A 20584-nucleotide genomic window follows, 5' to 3' on the forward strand; every position below is an offset into this window, starting at 1 on the left:
CGGGGACCAATACACTTTCTTTCACTGGTTTCAGTCTTCCCACATGAAAAGTTGGGTGGACTCTCAGGGACCTGGGAAGACGCAAACGGACAGACACAGGATTAATAACCTTTGTCACAGGAAACTGACCTACAAACCTAGGTGCAAGTTTTCGGGAGACGACGTGAAGAGGAAGATCCTTCGTCGAGAGCCAGACCTTCTGGCCAGGCTTGTACACGGGAGCTGGTCGGCGCCTCTGATCTGCTGCCTTTTTCATTCGCTCAGAGTTTCTCATAAGTACTTTGCGAGCGGCACTCCAGATGCGGCGACAACGCCTCACCAGGGCGTGGGCAGAGGTAACCGTGACCTCCTTCTCAGTCTCCGGGAACACAGGTGGCTGGTAGCCATAGGCACATTTGAAAGGGGTTAACCCGGTAGCAGCGGTGGGAAGCGAGTTGCGGGCATATTCAACCCAGGTAAGGCATCTGCTCCAGGAGGAAGGGTTCTGAGCGACCAAACAACGAAGGCACGTCTCCAACTCCTGGTTCAGGCGTTCTGTTTGGCCATTGGACTCTGGATGGTATCGGGACTGGGTAGAGGCTGACTGTGGCTCCGATCAGGTTACAGAACTCCTCCCAGAACCGCGATATGAACTGTGGTCCTCTGTCTGAAACAATGTCTTTTGGAAAACCATGAACACGAAAAACATTACTCATCATTACTTCAGCCGTCTCTTTGGCTGATGGAAGCTTGGGCAAGGCAATAAAATGTACCATCTTCGAGAAACGGTCCACCACCGTGAGTATGGTGGTGTTACCTTTAGACTCCGGTAAACCTGTGACGAAGTCCACAGAGATCTCAGACCACGGCCGGCTGGGAATAGGGAGTGGCCGGAGAAGCCCCATCGGCGCCCTGGAGGATGTTTTATTCCGGGCACAGACAGGGCATGCCCCCACATACTCCCGAACTTCTCGCTCCATTGATGGCCACCAGAAACGTTGCTTAATGAAAAACATTGTTTTCTTAACCCCCGGATGGCAAGTGAGCAGCAAGGTGTGAGCCCAATGGATCACCTGTGAACGCATGGTAATAGGCACAAACAGACGATTTTGCGGGCAACCACTAGGTGCAGGGCTCTCACCGTTAGCTTGCTTCACCTCTGTTTCTATCTGCCAAGTCACCGCTCCAACCACACGGTTCAGTGGCAGGATGGCTTCAGGCTCTTTGGCAATAGGCTCGGGGTCAAATAGACGTGACAGGGCATCGGGCTTCATGTTCTGGGACCCCGGCCTTTAAGACAAAGTAAAATTAAAGGGGTTGAAAAATAAAGTCCATCTAGCCTGACGAAAGTTCAAACGTTTAGCTTTTCTTATGTATTCCAGATTCTTATGATCCGTACATACTAAGAATAGAAACTGAGCCCCCTCTAACCAATGCCGCCACTCCTCCAGAGCTATTTTTACAGCAAGTAACTCACGGTTTCCCACATCGTAGTTCTGCTCAGCCGGCGAGAGTTTTCTGGAGAGGAAAGCACAGGGATGCATCTTGTTGCCCTCCTCCGACCGCTGCGACAGTACAGCACCTACACCTAAATTGGAGGCATCCACCTCCACCACAAATTGACGGCTTGGGTCAGGAACAGTTAGAATGGGGGCAGAGGTGAACATACTTTTGAGCCGAGTGAAAGCCTCCTCGGCCTGAGTAGACCACACAAACGGAACCTGAGGGAATGTAAGAGCATGAAGTGGTAGTGCAATAGCGCTGAAGTTTCTGATAAATCTTCAATAGAAGTTAGAAAACCCCAAAAACTGCTGGACCTTCTTTCGGCTGTCAGGAGTCTTCCACTGGGCTACTGCACTAACCTTAGCAGGATCCATTTGAATAAGACCCGGGGATATGATGAAACCAAGGAATGAAACAGTAGTGGCATGGAAATCACATTTTTCAGGCTTGACAAATAACTGATTCCTGAGAAGTCGCTGGAGAACCTGGCGTACATGATGGATGTGGGAGTCTTTGTCGGGTGAGTATATCAGAATGTCGTCGAGGTAGACAAAAACAAACCGATTCAAGCAGTCTCTTAAAACGTCATTGACAAGGGCTTGAAAAACTGCAGGAGCATTGGTGAGACCAAAAGGCATAACTAAATACTCATAATGGCCTGTGGGGGTGTTGAAACCAGTCTTCCATTCATCACCTTCGCAAATTCTGACCAGGTGATATGCATTCCTAAGATCTAATTTGGTGAAGATCTTGGCATCTTGAAGCTGCTCGAAAGCTGACACCATGAGTGGGAGAGGATATGTATTCTTGACTGTGATGTTGTTTAACGGGGAATAGTCAATACAGGGCCTAAGGGAACCGTCCTTTTTCCCCACAAAGAAAAACCCCGCCCCAGCAGGGGAGGATGAGGGACGAATAAGCCCTGACTTTAGCGAAGCGTCTATATATTCTTTCATGGAATCTCTTTCAGGACCAGAGATTGAGTAAAGTCTCCCTTTAGGTATAGGAGCTCCTGGGATCAAATCAATGGCACAATCATAAGGTCTATGAGGAGGAAGAGTCATGGCTTTAGCCTTGCTAAAAACTTCCCCACGGTCATGATAGCAGGTAGGTACTAATCTCAAGTCTGGAGGTTCAGGTTTCTGGTCAATGTCTGGCGACGCAGTCCTTACACAATTCCAAGAAGCCCCTCCAACAGCTATCTTTTCCCCCTGTCTGAGACAATCAGTAGTGCTTTCCTCCCCCCACCCTTTAATCTTACCAGAATGCCAATCAATGTTTGGATTGTGTTTCCTCAACCAGGGAAAACCCAATATGACGGGGTGTTGAGCTGAGTTAAACAAGTGAAAGGATAGGAGTTCCCTATGATTATCAATGACAATTTCTAAGGGTTCAATCTTATGAGTTATCTTGAAAAGCAATCTGCCGTCCAAGGCGCTGGCCTGTAGAGGCTGGGTCAACAGTTCGGTCTTGACTTTTAACTCATTAGCTAACCCCGAGTCCATCAGACTCTCATCTGCCCCTGAATCAATTAATACCCCTTGAGTTAATGTTATAGTAGCTAAATGTACCTGGGCGCTGGTCAGGACGCGAGAAGGGAAACCAGAGGCAGAGAGTCGGCTCACCAGCGCCCTCCTCTTCCCTGGTGAGCCTGCTCTTTTAGTGGACAGGCTGGTAGCATGTGACCTCGTTGTCCGCAGTAGAAACACAGCCCCTCTAGAAGACGGCTACGCCGCTCCTCAGCTGACAGCTTGGCACGTCCCAGCTGCATGGGTTCCTCCGATCAGCTGGGGGGTGCAGTCCTCTGTGATGACGGTGGGGCTTGACGAGGGAAGAATCTCTCAGATGAGGGAGGCGAGGTGGAGTGCCCTCCGTGGTAGACGTTGGCGGAAACAGCTCCGAGTTTCTCCTTTCTTCTCTCAGTAAGGCGATTATCAATCCTGATAGCCATGGCAATTACCGAGTCTAGACACACACTAGCAAAGTCCACCAGAGAAAGTAGAAGTGTCAGTGAAGCAGAAGTAAAAAAAACACATTGTATTTTAAATAAGCAGTATTTTGGATTGACTGATACCATACAAGAGAGCTTTGGGTCAACACACTTCAATGCTCCTGCTGATATATAATGTATGATAGCAACTTTTTCAACTTCTCTGACCTTCGTTTTATGACATTTTTATTTGTGTGTGTATTTTACTCTTGTGTGCACACATATCATGTAGTAGCAAATGTCCTTTTATTCTGTTTTAGTTTGCACTTTATCAACTAAACAAGAACAATGGATGAAAAATGTAATCCCTGTCCAATAACCTAACAATGTAAAATTAAATTAAAATACATGCTTAATGAAATATTTAGGAACGTTAAGGTATAGGTCAACTGCAATATCCTTCTTGCTTGAATTAATCACTCTTACAATATATATGTATTTAAAATTAGGCAACAATACAATCATTGCCTAATTGCACTCTTAGTAGTCAAAACATATGGTACCTTTAATGAAGATTAGCGTGCATTAATATAATTCTAAATTAAGAAGGAAGATAACACAACACAGGGAATTAATCATTGTTATCCCTACATTTAAGTGTTTTAATGGGAAGTTAGGCAATGGGAGGATGTTGTACATTAGTAAACAAAGTGAGAACTGGAGTTGCATTTTAGGGAAACAAAAAGCAGTTGTGACAAAGGTCATTGTTCATTTTGAGTCGTCATTTGTTATTGATAGCACATTTGAATGTCAACTTCACTTTCCAGCAGGAACATGTGCAGGTGCAGTTGACAGGTAGCAGATTTCTCACAAACAAGAGGATGACTGAACAGCAAAGTCCAACCGGTACCTGATAGAGACTCTGGAAAGTTTTAGCTCAGGTTATCACTGATTTTTTAACCTTAATGAGTTATTGACTGTAAAGTTGTGTAAAGCAGATAAACTATCTCTTGCAAACCCTTCCTTTGGCATGTGTCACTGAATATGTTGTATGTTAGGCAAATGTACTTTCCTTACAAATCTTAGAGGTATCAGAACCAATGTGGCTGTGCAGTTTGGTAACACCAGGTAAAATATATGAGATTAAAATATAAGATGAGCACATTTTTTTCTTATTAATTACATATTAAAACTTACTTTGTTCTTTCTTTCATATATTTATTTGTGTATGTGTTATAAACACACTATAATCTTCAATTTTAACCTGAGGATACAGGTCACTATGGTTATTTGGAAAGAGCATGCAGGCTCAAGCTGTGTTTCATCAGGGTCAAAGTTTTTTAAGAGGAAAGAGTTTAATCTCAAGGGATATCAGATATGTGTCACCACCAGAGCCAAAAACAAGAATCAGAGTTTTGGCCTCTGCAGCTGTGTCTTGCAATCATTTAGACGGTTATTGTAGCACTGTTACTGAAATGGTTCTGTTGTTGTTTTGTAAGATGTTGCTGCGCTTTTGAAAGTGTTTTTCCTGGAAGGAGAAGATTATTTTCCTCATAGATAAATCTCTTATTTGGGAGCTTTGAGCTGTCTTTTATGACTTAATGTGTCTTCAAAGTAATTATATATATGTAAATACATTACAGATACATTGGAGCTGTTGTGAAAGATTACAATAAAGACTAATTGGAATAGAATATGAAAAAAAGTGAATAAAACAAGATACAGAGAATGGTATTTTACAATAATAAGCCATTTAAGTAGAGTCTGGCTTTTTCTAAAAATAAATATGTAAAATGTGTGCCTATTCATTTATATTAAGACCCTTTTGAAACCCAATAAATAAAAAAAAGTCTTTTTAATGAAAACAAATAAGGTGGAAATTGGCCAGACACATCTTTGTAAAGGTCACACAGACACACACACTAGCGAAGTCCACCAGAGAAAGTAGAAGTGTCAGTGAAGCAGAAGTAAAAAAAACACATTGTATTTTAAATAAGCAGTATTTTGGATTGACTGATACCATACAAGAGAGCTTTGGGTCAACACACTGCAATGCTCCTGCTGATATATAATGTATGGTAGCAACTTTATCAAATGTCCTTTTATTCGGTTTTAGTTTGCACTTTATCAACTAAACAAGAACAATGGATGAAAAATGTAATCCCTGTCCAATAACCTAACAATGTCAAATTAAATTAAAATACATGCTTAATGAAATATTTAGGAACGTTAAGGTATAGGTCAACTGCAATATCCTTCTTGCTTGAATGAATCACTCTACAATATATATGTATTTAACTATTATATATATATACATTATACCACGTAGAAAGGGTTTCAGTTGGAAGTCAAACTGAGAAAATATTTTACTTTCCATTTGACTCTGTTTACTTTCTTCATGGCAGGAGAAGTTTCATAAATCCAGATGTTTCACCAACTTTCATGTAATGTGTGTGTCCATGCAGGCACTATAAAAAGGAGCAATTTGAAAACCAAGACAAATACGTTATTTGCTGTGCTCTGTGTAGCATGACGTTGACTGTTTGGAAGTTCAGCTTCATAACACAGTAAAGAAGGAAAGCCACAGTACTCAGGGGGATAAGGGCAGGCATGATAACAATTCTCAACGTTTTCAAGTAAAATGGAAAAACAACCTTAACTTTTAAACTGTCACTAACAACATTGTCTTGACCCGTCCATCTCGACAATTATTACGTTAAACGTTCAGTATTTCATCAGTCTTTTAATCATTTTGTCTTTTTTTTGTTTATTCGACCAATGTCTATTGGATTATTAATTTTTTTAAATATTGGAGGATATTAAAAGAAAACTGGCCTTCTTCTCCCCTGCATAGACTTTTCCCAATTTGAAATTAATATGGATATCTTTATGCATTTTATTATAGTATTTGTCATTGTGTGATTAAACAGTTAATATGGTTATTATTGTCACTTTAAACATCTTCATTTTAGATAAAGGCATCCCTTGAGATTGGACAATATTGATGTAAAAAGTTAGCATGACAATCATTGAGTTGGGAGTGTTGAATAAAAAACTGGAGTTATGAAACAATGTTTAATGTGATTAAAAGTGCACACTCATCCACCGATAATCTCTTCCTGAGTCGGGTCTGTACCGTGATCTCCCTCTGTCTCATGCTGTCACTATGGTGACGGCTCACAGCATGCTTTATCCCAGCAGACTCATCTCCCATAGCGATGAGTGTTTGGAGACGCAGCAGGGGAGGCCAAGCTCTCCAGACCCAAACACTGAAGGGTTGTTTTTATGTTCCTGTATAAGAGGAGCCATGAACACATAAGAGCAATACAAAATAATCCAAAACGTTTTCAAATGCAATCAGTAAACTATCCAGTAGAAAATCATATAAAATGCAGCAGGCCTAGTCGTACTCCAATGGTATTTTAACGTTTTCCAAAATGACTCAGCAGCTTCGTGAAGGTAACATTGATGAATCGAAACAACCTCTTGTTTTTTCCCCATAGACTTGTTTGTTCAAAACAATACATGACCTGTTCATCTACTGTGAGCTGTTCTCACAGTGGGAGCCACTGACAGGGCAGTGAGGAATTCATTGTGTTGTTGATGGTGTGTTTAACTTTGTGCCATTGTGCCGCCACCCAGTGGCTCAACAAGTGCACATGTTTTCATCTGTTGCTGCCTTTTCCCATTCTTTTTTGCCAAGATGCTGAGTGCATAAAGGTCTACATTTGAAAGAAAAACAGTGTATTCAGACGAAAGATAAAATAATTGTATATTGATGTAAAAGAGAAAAAATCCACTTTCACATGTTACATTGAAAACATGTGAAGTCCAGGGTCGTTTCCAATACAAAATATATTGATAAAGCAAAGAAAAAATATCTTATCCTATACATACATTAAGTGCATTGTGTCACCTGTTAACTGGGGGCTCAAACTTAAAAACGACATACTAAAAACTCCAAACAAATCATATTCCAAACACTACTGCCCTTGACGCATGCGCAGTCCTTCGTAGAGTACGTCGTTCCGGTGCGCTCTTGAATCGCTAGTTGATTGCTCGTCCTCAACCCCAGTCTCCAAGCAATGGTTAACCATCAGTAAATAACTGATAAAAAAGAAAAGGAAAATATCAGAAATAAAGTCATATTTAGGGAGCCTGACTGAGAGATTAAAAATCTGAAAGAACACGCATTTCTTTTGTGCGTGCTACGTCACGACGCAGCATCAGCTGTTGACGGAGAGAAGCTCCATTCAATCGGACCTAGCGGCTCTGCTCTCTCTCACTACGGACTCTCCGCTGCAACTGTGACTGACCGTGTCTGTGCAGTCTATGGTTTAACGCACACGCTGTTTGTCGAGAGGTTCGGTAACGGAGCATATGCTGCCATGAGTGCTTTTTGTCGTCTGTTCCAGAGGGGTATGCTGTCGTGTCGTTTGTTCGGCATTCAGCCGCAGGATGTGAGCGGTGCGGCTCTCCCGGTCCGAGCAGCCAGCTCATCCAGGTATGTAAGTGCTAGCTCCCGGCTAGCTGATGCCCTCTGTCTGCCTTACGTGTAGCGTGGTGTGGAGGAGGTGCTGGGTGCAAATGACACCCCAAATGTTTCTTTAAAAACAGCCCGGTATTCAATCGTAGTATTTTGTCATCGTGTCTTGTTTTTCTATCTTTAGAAACCGTTAACTTACACTATTTACTCAAATGACATTCAGGCGTCTGGTTAGCAAGAGGATTAACCTGCAGTGGAGATATTATCATATATATTCCGGCTGTCTGCTTTATCCTATTTATTTATGTAGCTAAATTAAAACTATATTTGCTTTCATGTTTATTTAGTCCATGGTATGCTATGCTACTTGCAAGCTAAGCTATCAGTTTAGTCAACCAAGCTAACATGGTCGTTGTGTATATGTAACACAACCCCCTTTTAATTGATCACATTTTTATGAATTTTACACCGTTTTTGTTAAAACTGGTTTATAATGGAATTGTTTTAAGTTAAGGCCTGTAGTATTGCGTTATACTGTAAACGCATCATTTTATTTTATTTATGTTATTCAACTCAATTAAAATCAAATAGCTTTATTGGCATGACCTTAATGACATATTTTTCTTTCAGTATTATACTGAGAGGTGGGTCTATCATTTCCATCTGGGGTAGACATTTAAATAACAACTCTTGGTATGAAGGTGAGATTAAGGCTACATCCATCTATATCTCCGTCCAAACAGGCCTTTTAGCACCTTCATTGCAGGGCTATCGGTTTAGCTAAGGCTATTATATAGTAACAACAAAGACTGAATTATGCCAGTAAAGTTTTCCTTTTTTGAGTTAAAACGATAAGCTGATTAATCAGTTAGTTGATCAACAGAAAATAACATTGTTTGGAGTAGATTTAAAGCCATTTAACAAACAAATTGGCCAAATGTTTTATGGTTCTAGCTTCTTTAATGTGAATATTGTATGTAGTTGTGTGTTCTCCCTGTATACCCTTATGTTAACATCTACAGTGGCACATTTGAAGTCAAGGACATTTTTACCGTACATTTTCATATTAGAATAAATGTTCTGTTTCTATATAAAAAAACGTAAACCTGTAAAAAGCAACGTAATTGTGCACGTATGCTTACATTGTGTTGTACCAGTAGGTGGAAGCAAATCAGTTCAAGTCACTAAACAATGTTGCCAAAACCTCTTTCTGGTTGAATGGGTCTATTGACCTCTCCATGACAGTTTCATAAGTTTGCAAAATTGTATAACATACATCTATTACCGTTCCTGACATGATTCTCAACATTAATTGTTTTCTATCTAATCAACAAGGATGTTTTTCTTCCCCAGCCCCGTCAACTTGACCTATGATGTCTTCGATGGGAAGGGAGAGAGCACTCCCCTGGTGTTTCTGCACGGCCTTTTTGGCAGCAAATCTAACTTCCACTCAATAGCCAAGTCCTTGGTGCAGCGCACAGGTCGAAAGGTAATGCAGTGATGAAGACATCACACTTGTCTGTTGTTACACCAAAAACAGTTTCCCTTTATGTGTTTGAGTTGGTTCTCAACAGCCTGACAATGGCCCTCTTACAAAAGCAGGCATGGGAGTACACAATCAACCAGTGTGCTGCCAGTCATTTGATACAACTCTCCAGCAGTCTGTACTATGGTAATAAATACTGATAAATAATCTGCTCTTTGGCTTTCTTTAAGTATCTCTTCACCTCATTTACACAATAAGGCCTTTGTTTATGCCCTTGCCTGAGCTGGAGGCTGGAGCCAAAAAAAACAGATACAGCTGACATAAAAGTTTATTTGTTTCTGCTCTGTTGGCTTGTTTCAAGTCTCCTAATTGTCCTTTGTCCAGATAGGTGCTGACTGTAGATGCCCGTAACCACGGTAACAGCCCTCACAGCCCGGAGCTGAACTATGAAGCGATGGCCGAGGATTTGAAGCACCTCCTCGCTCAGCTTCACATTGAAAAATGCGTCCTCATCGGCCACAGCATGGGAGGAAAAACTGCCATGACGACCGCTCTGACACAGGTGAGCAGCTGGGAAATGTCACCGTGATTTAATGGTGACTCTAACAGACATTTTTCTGGATATCTTTTGACCTTTCTCACTCTACATTCCTGTCCTCTCTGAACTTTATAATCCTCTGTAGTTCCTGCCACACCTAGCTGTCATGTTTACTTTTTGTCATTGGTTTCCCGACTATAACATCTCTTTTCCTCCTTGTTCCGGGTTGCACAAGGTCAATTTTTACTTGCTGCCATATCAATTGTTTTATTTTTAGGGTGTATAATTATTAACAATATTAGTACAGCACATGTGCAGATATTAAAAGAGGTGAGATAAGTAAGATGGCTCACTCCTTGGCTACATACATCAGCAGCTCTGAAAAAAAATCAGAATATGTTCAAATCTTTCTGTACACTTTACAAGCCCGACATGCCATCGTACTTTCCCCAGGTAATCCTTATTGTTAAGCCCTGGTATACTAGGCCATGACAATTGTTATAGTATAAAATAATAATACAAATGGTCATAGTATAGTATGCCATAAATCATCATACAAACTGTCATAGCATATAAGCCTTTGTCTTCAAAACATCTTAAAAAAATATATTGTATAGTATGCCATCAAGAGAAATCAGAAAAAAAGCTGTAGTATAGGAAAACTCAATTTAAAATGTGTGTTAACCCCAATCTATGTGTCTGTTTGTAGGCTGGTTTAGTGGAGAGGCTGGTGGTGGTGGACATCAGTCCAGCCCAGACCTCCACACGCACCAACTTCCGGTATTACATCAAGGCCATGCAGGAAGTGAAGATCTCCAGCGACATCCCGCGCTCCACCGCCAGGCGGATGGCCGAGGATCAGCTGCGCAGTTTGGTCAAGGTCGGGAATCCCTTTTTGATTTCACACTACTCACTGTTTGAAATACATAGATGGTCAATCTTTCTTTAATAGAATTATCTTGGAATGTAATCTCTTGTGTAAGTGTCAATGTCCTTTCCTGTATCTGATATTTTATCCTGCAGTAAATAATAACTGATTTGGCATTGCAAACTTGAAAGTGACTAGTTAATAGTCCTCACAGTGAATGTTAGTCTAAAATGCAGGAATATTTATTCCGGCCACTTTGAGGTCAAACTCTGAACCAGTGATCATAATCAACTGTTCATCCCTCAGGAGCGCTCGGTGCGTCAGTTCCTGCTGACTAACCTGGTGGAGCAGAACGGACACTACGCCTGGAGGGTCAACCTGGAGTCTATCTCGGCGCACCTTGAGGACATCATGAGTTTCCCCAGCTTCGACACCGTCTATGATGGACCGACATTGTTTTTGGGTGGAGCCAGCTCTGCTTATATCAGGTAAAATAGACCCAGACATTTTATTTCTTGTATGAGCAGATGCATAAGCAGAGAGTACTGAAAATGCTGCATATTATAGTGGTAATAGCTTACTTCCAGATCTTCTTCCTGAATGGACTTTTGCATGATTTGCTTTTTTGTCTAAACAACCTAGTTATTGCTCTGAGGTTTATTATATACCAGCAGATCCATATCTTTGAGCCTTATGTTTATATTAACCTTATATTTAACTTATTCCAGATTGAAATCCCAACGATCAAACCGTTCTTGTACTTACATAATGTTTTTATATTTAGTGTTGCTGTGCAACATCTCCATCAATCAGATCTTCTTAAAGCACAAGCAGCATCAAATGGACATAACATGATGTATGCTGTATGTGTATACATATATGAGATTGATGATCTAAAACAGATGATCAAACTGGATAGCCATTGGCTGTATCCCTATAAATAAATACTCTTTACATCTGCAATAAATAGAAAAAACAAATCTCACAAATGTATAATTTGACTAGGTAAAATCATGAGGAAAAACATCTCACTCAGATAACATCATAAATCACTCAATTAACCCCTTTTCTGTTTTGTGGCCATCCTCTTCTTGTCTCTTGTGCCTCACACCATCCTGTTTTACCTGATTATTGATCTAATTCCTATTTCTCTGTAACTCCTGATCCAGCTCTGACGATTACCCAGAAATCCAGAGGCTGTTCCCTAACGCTGACATCCAGTACATCCCAGATGCGAGCCACTGGATCCACGCAGATAAACCTTTAGATTTCATCAGCTCCGTCAGCTCCTTCCTCCAGTCCTAGCTGCCTCCTGCCTGCACCTCAAAACTTTTTAACGCACCCCTGAGCGTGAAAATGACGGTTAGTATTCAGCAGCAGAAGGAGTTGTTGATGATGCTATTATTTGCCAACACTGGACCAAACTCGCCCTTTTACAACAGTCAGTCCTTTAAACAATTCTAGTGAAGCGTAGCAAAGGTGAACTTTTCTTTTCTTTAGTCTCTGCCAGTCAGGTAGTGTTTCTAGATGTGTTTTCATTGATTTTCTGGTCAGTAGGTAGACAATATATAACATAACAGGGCTGTTCTAGAGTTAATGTACTAATCCAAAGAAACGTTGCACACTGCTTTCTTGATGTTGAAACATTAACCAGGGAATGCTGAAGTGGACCAGCAGTCAGGGGGTTGGATGTGAACGTTTTGACAGCACTGGAATGAAATACATACTGTTTACCGGAGCAGCTGAGTGAGGAATGTGCAAAGCAAAAGTTTTGGGGGATTTTTGCGCAAGAGAGTTTGGTATCATGTCAGGAGGTCAGAGCTCTGCAAAGAGGCTGTAATGCAGACTTCTTGTACAGGTGCTTTGTTGTAGAAACTGATTTTAATGTTGATAAGAGTGATATATACAATATATTGTTCTGGATCTTTATTTCTCACATCCTCTCCTCTGTATCTGCTCTGTCAGAGATGAGGATTTACATTTCATTGACTTTGCCACAACTCGAGTACACCGAGAGCGCTGGTTATATTTTTATCAAGATTATCATCCATGAAAACCAAGCTGAAACATATAAATGCAGAACTGTCACAATCTGTTTCCTGAATATCTCAGGTTATAGTAATTATAGGATATGCTAATTATTAACAATGTAAACTATTCTCCTGTCTGTCTGGCAATAAGCCATGATAATGTCGTTGTGTATTTGGTTAGTCCATCAGTGTTTTAATGAAACATGTTTTACTGAGTTATTATCCGTGTCTCGCTCATCTTTACAGCCAAGGCGCTAAATGGGTATCTTACAAATATATGCTGCAGCAATGTATGTTGTTATCTAATCGTACTAGTGTTAATATAAGTTCTGTTTTCATGGGTTTGAGCGTTATGGTCCAGTAGTGAAACTGCCATCTTAATGAATAAGCAGGGTGTTGTAAATCTGTGCCTCTTTTGTCAAAAGCTGCTTTTCTCTATTTCTCTAAAACTTGGTAAGAAATACAAAATATTTTATTCTACAATTATAACTAGCAGACTTTAGATTGGCAGCTGGTTTGCCAGTTTTGTGTGAATTCTCTCACAAGGATCATAACCGATGTCCCTTCATGCCGCTAGATGTTTAAATCAGTGTTTTATGTCCGTTTGATGTGAAAACAGAAGTCAGAAAATAATCAGAATTTATTTAAGTGAAACTCTCCTCATTTGGTTCCTTTTTACAAAGCTCCAGTTAGAAGAGAGCCCCCCTCTTCCTCCGCAACCAGGACAGAGTTTTCCTGTTGCACAATATGAATAGATTGTCGAGGAGGGGGTCCCCTGATCTTTGAATCGGGCCCTGCTTCAGCTTCTGTAGCTTTACTGTGGGACAAATATCTTTTAAGAGGGAACTCTGTGTCAACAATATAAAAGAGTGAATTCATGTAATCACATTGAAAAGTTTGAAGACTGTAATCATCTGTGCAGGATTGTATATTGTTTTACTTCGAGCATGCCTTTTTCTCTTGTCATCAGGTGTAACTTTGTGCTTCATGCGTCTGTTTGTTGCCCAAAAGTGGCACTCAGTCTAGATAATGTCATATTTTAAATAAATGTGGACAAGGAGCATATATATATTGGATTATATATTATAGAAAGTGTACAGACTCAAATCCTACAATAAAATGACAAATCTGCAACAGTGTTTTTCTTTTTTTCCTTTAATCTTGAAAATGCAACTAGCTAAAGTGCAGACAGTGCAGCATTTAAAGTGATGAGGTGGCAAATAAACTGCGGTTTGACTCGGCAGCAGGTTTGGAGGAGCCTTTGCTTAAGAAATAGATTTATTTACAAAATAACAAGGATATTCAGGAAATTAAGAGTTAAGCATTCAAGTGTTACAATATTATCAATTACATGGCTCGTTTATGATCACATTGACATTTTAAACATACATGACTCAATGATCCAAAGCATGTTTTCATACAACAGTGATGATAAGCCACACATTTTGTACTTGAAATCACGAGCTTTGAGCATCAGAATGAAAGTACAGTAGAAAGTCATCCCTGTTTTAATCCAGTGAAACGACCTGGAAGCCTTTGTCGCCCTCGGGCTGCGGCTCCACTGCGTCCGGCTCATGGCGGCTGCTCTTCGGCCTCCTCAGCTTGTCCATCCAGTGGCGTTGGGGGGGGCGGCGTGCTGGGAGCCGTGGAAACAGCAGATCTGGGGACGAAGATTTGTTTGGAGTTGGTTGTGGGAGGGACGGGCGTAGACATGGGGAAGTTGTTCGGCCGCTGGATGGGTGGTTTGTTGCTCCTCCTCAGGATGCCCAGGCGGGAGGGCTTCTTCTGGGCCTCCGCCTGCTGCTGGGCCTGCAGCTGCTGGTGGAGCATCTGCTGGACGTCCTCCTGAGGTAGAGCAAACACAGACTGTCAGAGCACGAGGAATACAGACTTTACCTACAACCTCAAATCTACATAGAAATGTAGAAGTATCTCATTAAAGTTTGTATACCATGTCATAAAAAGTCGTAGCTTATTTAAATATTTAAAAAAGTAATAGTATAGTATGTTATAAAGAGTCAATTGTATATTATGTTTAAAAAAATATTGTGGCAAAAGTAGAAGTATAGTATGTTAAGAAAAAGTGAAAAGAATTGTAAAGTATGACATACAAGATCCTCAGGAAGTTATTGTCTATTATGCCATAAAAAATGTGTGAGAAGTAACAAGATAGTATTTTATTAAATATAAAACAATAGGATAATGTGACATTAGCAAATACAAAGGTCATAGCATAGTATGCCACATAAAATTGTGTGTGATTTGGTTACTTTTCTTAAAGTTGAAGTTATTGGTAAGTTTACATTAAAAACATAATGGAATCCAATCATATCCAGAGAAGGATTTTACCTTTATGAATATTGTAACAGTGGTAATATAATTGTAGTAATTTAACACTTTCTTAGTTATTTGTTTATTTCAATATTTGAGTTGGCTAGTTGAAATCTGTTTTGTACTCCAAGTGTACAGGGAAGTTAAACTGGATACCACAGAGCAGTGTAGTATCAGATTGACCGTTTAACCCTGCAGAACACCAGGCGCTGAACACATGGGCCCGGGCCCAAATCACTGTGGCAGGAAACCAGCTGGCAGTAACGCCTGCACACTCTGCATGTACTGAATGAAATGTGTTTGGATTTTAATTGCAGTTTGTTTTGTGTGTATTTTAAAGCTGAACATGTTTGAAGTCCTAATAGTAACATGTTTAACACTAATGATATGTGTGTCTTTACTCTGTGTCCTACTTTACACTGTTTCTTTGATTTGCTCATCATGGCTCAATTTGTTCCATGATACGACTACCCTTAGCATATTATCGGCTGTTTTTGTCCAGCTCTTGGTAGTGTTTACCTTCCAGTTCTCGAGCTCCAGTGACAGCTCCAGGCGTTTCTGCACGGCCTCCAGCAGCTGGTTGTTCAGCAACATCAAGTCCGTTTTACTTCGCAGCAGCTCGGCCTCCATCGCCTTTTTCCTGGAAAGCAGAACCGAAAGAATGACACATTTCTCAAAATAGATTCATGTTTTTCAGCTTCCATTTTTCCACTTGAATCTGGATTCATTTGTGTGTGTACTCACTTCTCTATGGCGTCGTCTCTGTCCCGTAACGCCTGCTGCAGGATAGCGCTTTCCTCTGATCCTTTTCCATTTCCAGATTTGGACTTTAAAATGAACGAAAACAAGGGATATAGGTTAAGTTTTGTCACAACATTTTATTATCTTCCTCTAACCTCCCTGACTTCACTCTCTTTTATGTTTTAACAAGAATTTGATATAATGCCACCATCAGTCACAAAACTGAAGAAAAAGACTGGTGTATTTCTCTACCATACAGTAAAAGATGGCTCAGATCAGGTTAACTGTCATTTGTAAACCTGTCAGGCCACATAGCTGAGCGTCGACACTTTAACAATGAGGAAGGTGCCTCATCTGCTGGGAATGTGTGCCTCCTGCGTCAGCTGGGAAGTCTATGCACGCGCTTCAGGGATTATTTAAGGCTTGTAGTTCATTAACTCCCTTGTTGACGATATAAATTATTTGCTGCATTGCCAATTGCATCTTTGAGTCAGGTGAATACTTAAGATGCCACTACCTCTTTGAACCTCTATGTATTTGTTAATGAACACCTCACTCAGTGTTGCCTTAATCAATTGAAGAGAATTTAGTACATTCTTGTTGAATCGAAGGGAATGGGGGGTGTAATCAGTGTAGAATGATCTCATTCTAATTTCGTATGCTGAGTATATATCTTAACACATGCACTTCTGCAAAAACCGTTGTATTTAAAACACATACAGTATGTATAAGCAGTACTTGCACAGATAAGTAGCGCACCTGCAAAAGTGTATGCCTGTAAATAGTACATTTTTAGGAATAAATGCAATGTTTGTGAAGCAATTAGCATACAAATGGGTAAATTAAACTTTGATTATACTGCATAGTGTAAGAGTTTGTACACAGAAGTTTTCAAATCGTTTTGGTGTGGTTGAATGCACCCCCCATTTACTTCGAATCATTAAGTTGCTCTGCCTCTGATCACCATGGAGTTTGTGTTTAAGCTGACACAGGGTGAAGTATAGTTTTACTGAGATTCATTTTAGGGGTGCAGTATTTCTTTAGTTTCGCCACATTTCTGATAGAAATTGAGAATCAAAACTCAGGATTTCTTTCCTTATCGTTTCCCTTGTTTGTACAAAGCAAACATTCATCCAGGTAACATACCAGCTACAATCAACCAGAGCTATCTAACATGATAAGGGTGAGGAGATTTATCTCAATGGGGGCTGCCCTACCTGTTTGTTGTGGCTCAATGCCAGTTTGCAGGCCACTGTCTGCAGCTGGGCCAGAGAAGCATCTAGACGGTTTGTCCCACGGGGGGGTTCAGGTGGGCTGGACTCGGACTCTGTGAGCTGGCGCAGCAGCTTCAGGATTGACTGAACCTCCTCTGTGACCTGGAGTAGGAATAAACAGAAATATAAATAAGAAACCTGCAGAGTTGCGTTGATGTAAACGACGCCCTGGTGCTGTGTGTGGGCTTCACCTTCTCTCTGTGCTGGCTCCATCCCGGCCCCTCTCTGCTCTCCTGGAGTTTGTCCACCTGCGCCTTCAGCTTGATACTTCTTCTCCGGGACAGCTCCACCTCTCTTCGCACTTCTTTTAGCTGCAAACAGTTAAAAAAAAATCACATCAGTACATTTATTACAAGTCCCCACATGTTGCTGTTTAGATAATTAAAGGCCCGCACACAGAAAGTACAACCTTGTGACATTTCAACTCAGTGTAAACAGATACTGCTTATCTAGAGTCCTGGGTGAGACTGTGGACAATAAATCCAGTCGTACCGGCTTAGAAGTTATTCATCACTTGCAAACACTGCAAATATGCACACATGATTGCATTCATAGAAACTCAAAGGCACATCAAGATAAGTAATGGACGTTTTGAACTTTATGTTAGAGGCATAAAGCATTTCCGAGCAACACTGTTTCCATCTTTACTCATAACCACAAATCAAACCCTGCCATCCTCTGCTGTAAAATCATAACAGTTCTATGCAAACTGAAGTTAACTGTGATCTGACGTCAGAGCAACACACTGATTCTGATCACACTTTGTTATGTTGTAGTTTTTGATTTCTTGGGAACAACTTCTCATCTTTAATGATGTGCTGTTGTGTTTAGTCAACTCCTCTGTGACTGTTGGGACTGTCTCCTCCCAGTATAACAGGTTTAGTTGTCTGACAAGACTTGATGAAGAATGGATTTCAAATGCATGCACTGTCAAAGAATGTTTACCAGGAAACCAACAACCTTTCTCTTATTCAAATAGACAGGCGTATATGAAATGTGTTATCCTACCGTGTCTGAGACGTGTCCCAGTGTCCGGCGCCTGCTGAGCGGCCTGCCACTGTTGATCAGGTCTGGCAAAGCTCCATTTATGTAGTTTCTCTGAAAAGGTCTCCTGCCTTCATCGTCCAAGGACACTGACTCTGAGTCCCCGGCCCCCTCTGAGTTCAGCTCCCCTGGTTGGTCTTCCTCCTCAGAAGAGGAGGCGCTTCTGTCCTCATCACCCGGTTCATCTTCTCCAAAATCTGATAAGTTTAACTCATTGATAAGGAAGGAGTTTTTCAACAGATCTGCAAAAGTCCCTTCATCAGAGACCTGATCTCCCTCCTCCGAGGTGCTTTCAGCCTCCTCCGGGTCTTCTGGTTCTGTTTGGGTCAAGGAGGCTTTTGGTTCTGTTTGGGTCAAGGAGGCTTTTGGTTCTGTTTGGGTCAAGGAGGCTTTTGGTTCTGTTTGGGTCAAGGAGGCTTTTGGTTCTGTTGGCACGACTGTGGGTCGGTAAAATAGGTTTCTGCGGCTGAGCGAGCCCATCTGTCTGTCCTCCATTCTGTTCAGGGAGGAGTAGAGATGAGTGCCGGTGTTGGAAGAAGGCCTCAGCCGCTCGTTCAGGACTGAGAAAGGCTGGTTCATGGTCTGCTTGGTAGAAGTCAGAGGGAGAAGTCAGTTACACCCTCCGAAGATACTGTCAGACTAAATATAAATAACAAAGAGCAAGAGGAAAACCAAAATAAAGGAGGGAGGGTGACAAACAGAATGTCTACAAACCAGTTTTTCCTGAATGGTGTGCGTCTCTTGCCATGACATGATGTGATGTCACTGGAGGATGTGGCTTCCGTGCGGGTTTCTTGCTTCTTCTCAGTGGTTATACAAACACATGCCGTTCAAACATACCATAGCTGCATAGAGAACAAATAGAGGAGGGCGTTTGATACACTCAGATTATTAAGGACTGACGCAGGATGCCTGATTTAAACCGTTGTTTTATTAAGCAACGCGAAAACACAGAGCAGAGGGTTGGAGATAGTAAAGGATATTGAATCTCTATGTTGTCACTTGTACGTTTTTTTTCTTCCTTCGCTTAGTCACTGAATTATTTTTTTTGTTGAAATTATTCGGGGAAACCACCATTTGTCATTCCTTCCTGTAAGAAGGGTACTTTTTGGTGACAAATATCCAGCATGCATATCTTTTTTTTTTAAACATGTCTGTCACTGTCAATATAAATTGTACATGCTGTATATCCATTACTGTATATAGTTGTATTACTCTGCACTACTTGTACAGTTAACAATTTACAGAACACTATGATTGGCCGGAATGCAAAAATAGACGAGACGTCATAATGAGAAAAGAAAATGCAAAATATAATAAAGTATACTCAGAGAACAACCTACTTCAACAACAATGCAAAACCAAGGAGATACTTGTCAAGTGTTTTTGAAAGCACAAGCCTATTTACATGTATGGAGCTGACATGAAGCTATTGAACAGATTTAAGTTTCTGGGAATCATCAAAACAACCTGACAAAGTTGGCAGAATATTTTAGGTAAAATTCTTGACTTTAACAGAGTATCAATAGAAAGCATCCTGACCAGAAACTATACAAACTGGCATGGGGTGTGCTTGGGACCGGAGGGCTCTGCAGAGAGTGATCAGAACTGCCCGTCTGCCATTGGTGCTCATCCACCGAGCTTCAGCGATATTAGGGTGAAAAGGTTCCTGCGAAAAAGCCCAAAGGATATTAAGGACAATAACCATCCTGCTGCAGTCTGGCAAGAGAAGCAGAAGTAGGACCAGACTACCGAGCAGCTTCTCTCCTCAAGCTGTGACACTCCTCCAAGCTCCATCAAGAATATAGCAATTTGATTTTCTTATGTAGCAGAATGAGAGTATAACTGCTTTGAGTTTCCAAACCCTGCGTTGTTAAATGACAATAAATCATCCTTCTATCCTTGTTTGTTTCCTTAACAATGGACTTGTATATAGATATTTCATTTAATTGTTTGTAATACATTTATATACACACCCATCTATTAATTCCACAGACATTCTGTCTATTATTGCCTTTATTTGTTCAGCTGGTGCCTAGTTGTGTCTATTTCTGTGTAGGTACATTGAGGGCGATGCAAAAAATAAAAAGAAGAATCAAATTCCTCGTAAGTGCACAAATATTGTGATTCATCAGCAGAGACGAGGCAGTGACATATCAACACGTCCCATTTTATAACTGAATACTTGGTCTTTGTTTCCCCGTAGCCCAGGAGGATATTATATATTATTATTCACATGCAATTTTGGTTGCCGCCAAAGATCAACAACAAACTACGTCGCAATTATGTTCAGTCATTATACTGCAAATAAGTGGCATTGTTCAGACGGACACATATTGTTCTGCCAGCTTTAAATAGTCACGTCACATTTCAC

At 40.9% G+C, this 20584-nt stretch overlaps 2 protein-coding genes across 2 annotated transcripts; one reads left to right on the forward strand and one right to left on the reverse strand.

Moving 5' to 3' along the window:
• Positions 1–7489: 7489 nt before the first annotated feature.
• Positions 7490–13954, forward strand: abhd11 (abhydrolase domain containing 11). The gene is made up of 6 exons (XM_034140598.1): positions 7490–7916; positions 9252–9387; positions 9773–9946; positions 10632–10802; positions 11097–11278; positions 11960–13954. The coding sequence occupies exons 1-6, from the start codon at positions 7801–7803 to the stop codon at positions 12093–12095; spliced, it is 915 nt and encodes a 304-aa protein (XP_033996489.1). The 5' UTR covers positions 7490–7800; the 3' UTR covers positions 12096–13954.
• Positions 13955–13957: 3 nt separating this feature from the next.
• On the reverse strand, positions 13958–18853 carry bicdl2l (bicaudal-D-related protein 2-like). The gene is made up of 6 exons (XM_034140597.1): positions 18175–18853; positions 17358–17477; positions 17110–17268; positions 15896–15978; positions 15671–15791; positions 13958–14665 (listed from the first exon to the last, which is right to left on the reverse strand). Exons 1-6 carry the CDS (start codon positions 18787–18789, stop codon positions 14393–14395), a joined length of 1371 nt encoding a protein of 456 aa, XP_033996488.1. The 5' UTR covers positions 18790–18853; the 3' UTR covers positions 13958–14392.
• Between the last annotated feature and the right edge of the window lie 1731 nt (positions 18854–20584).

Source organism: Trematomus bernacchii, unplaced genomic scaffold (assembly GCF_902827165.1).
Source record: "Trematomus bernacchii unplaced genomic scaffold, fTreBer1.1, whole genome shotgun sequence".
In the NCBI taxonomy this organism is placed as follows: Eukaryota; Metazoa; Chordata; class Actinopteri; order Perciformes; family Nototheniidae; genus Trematomus; species Trematomus bernacchii.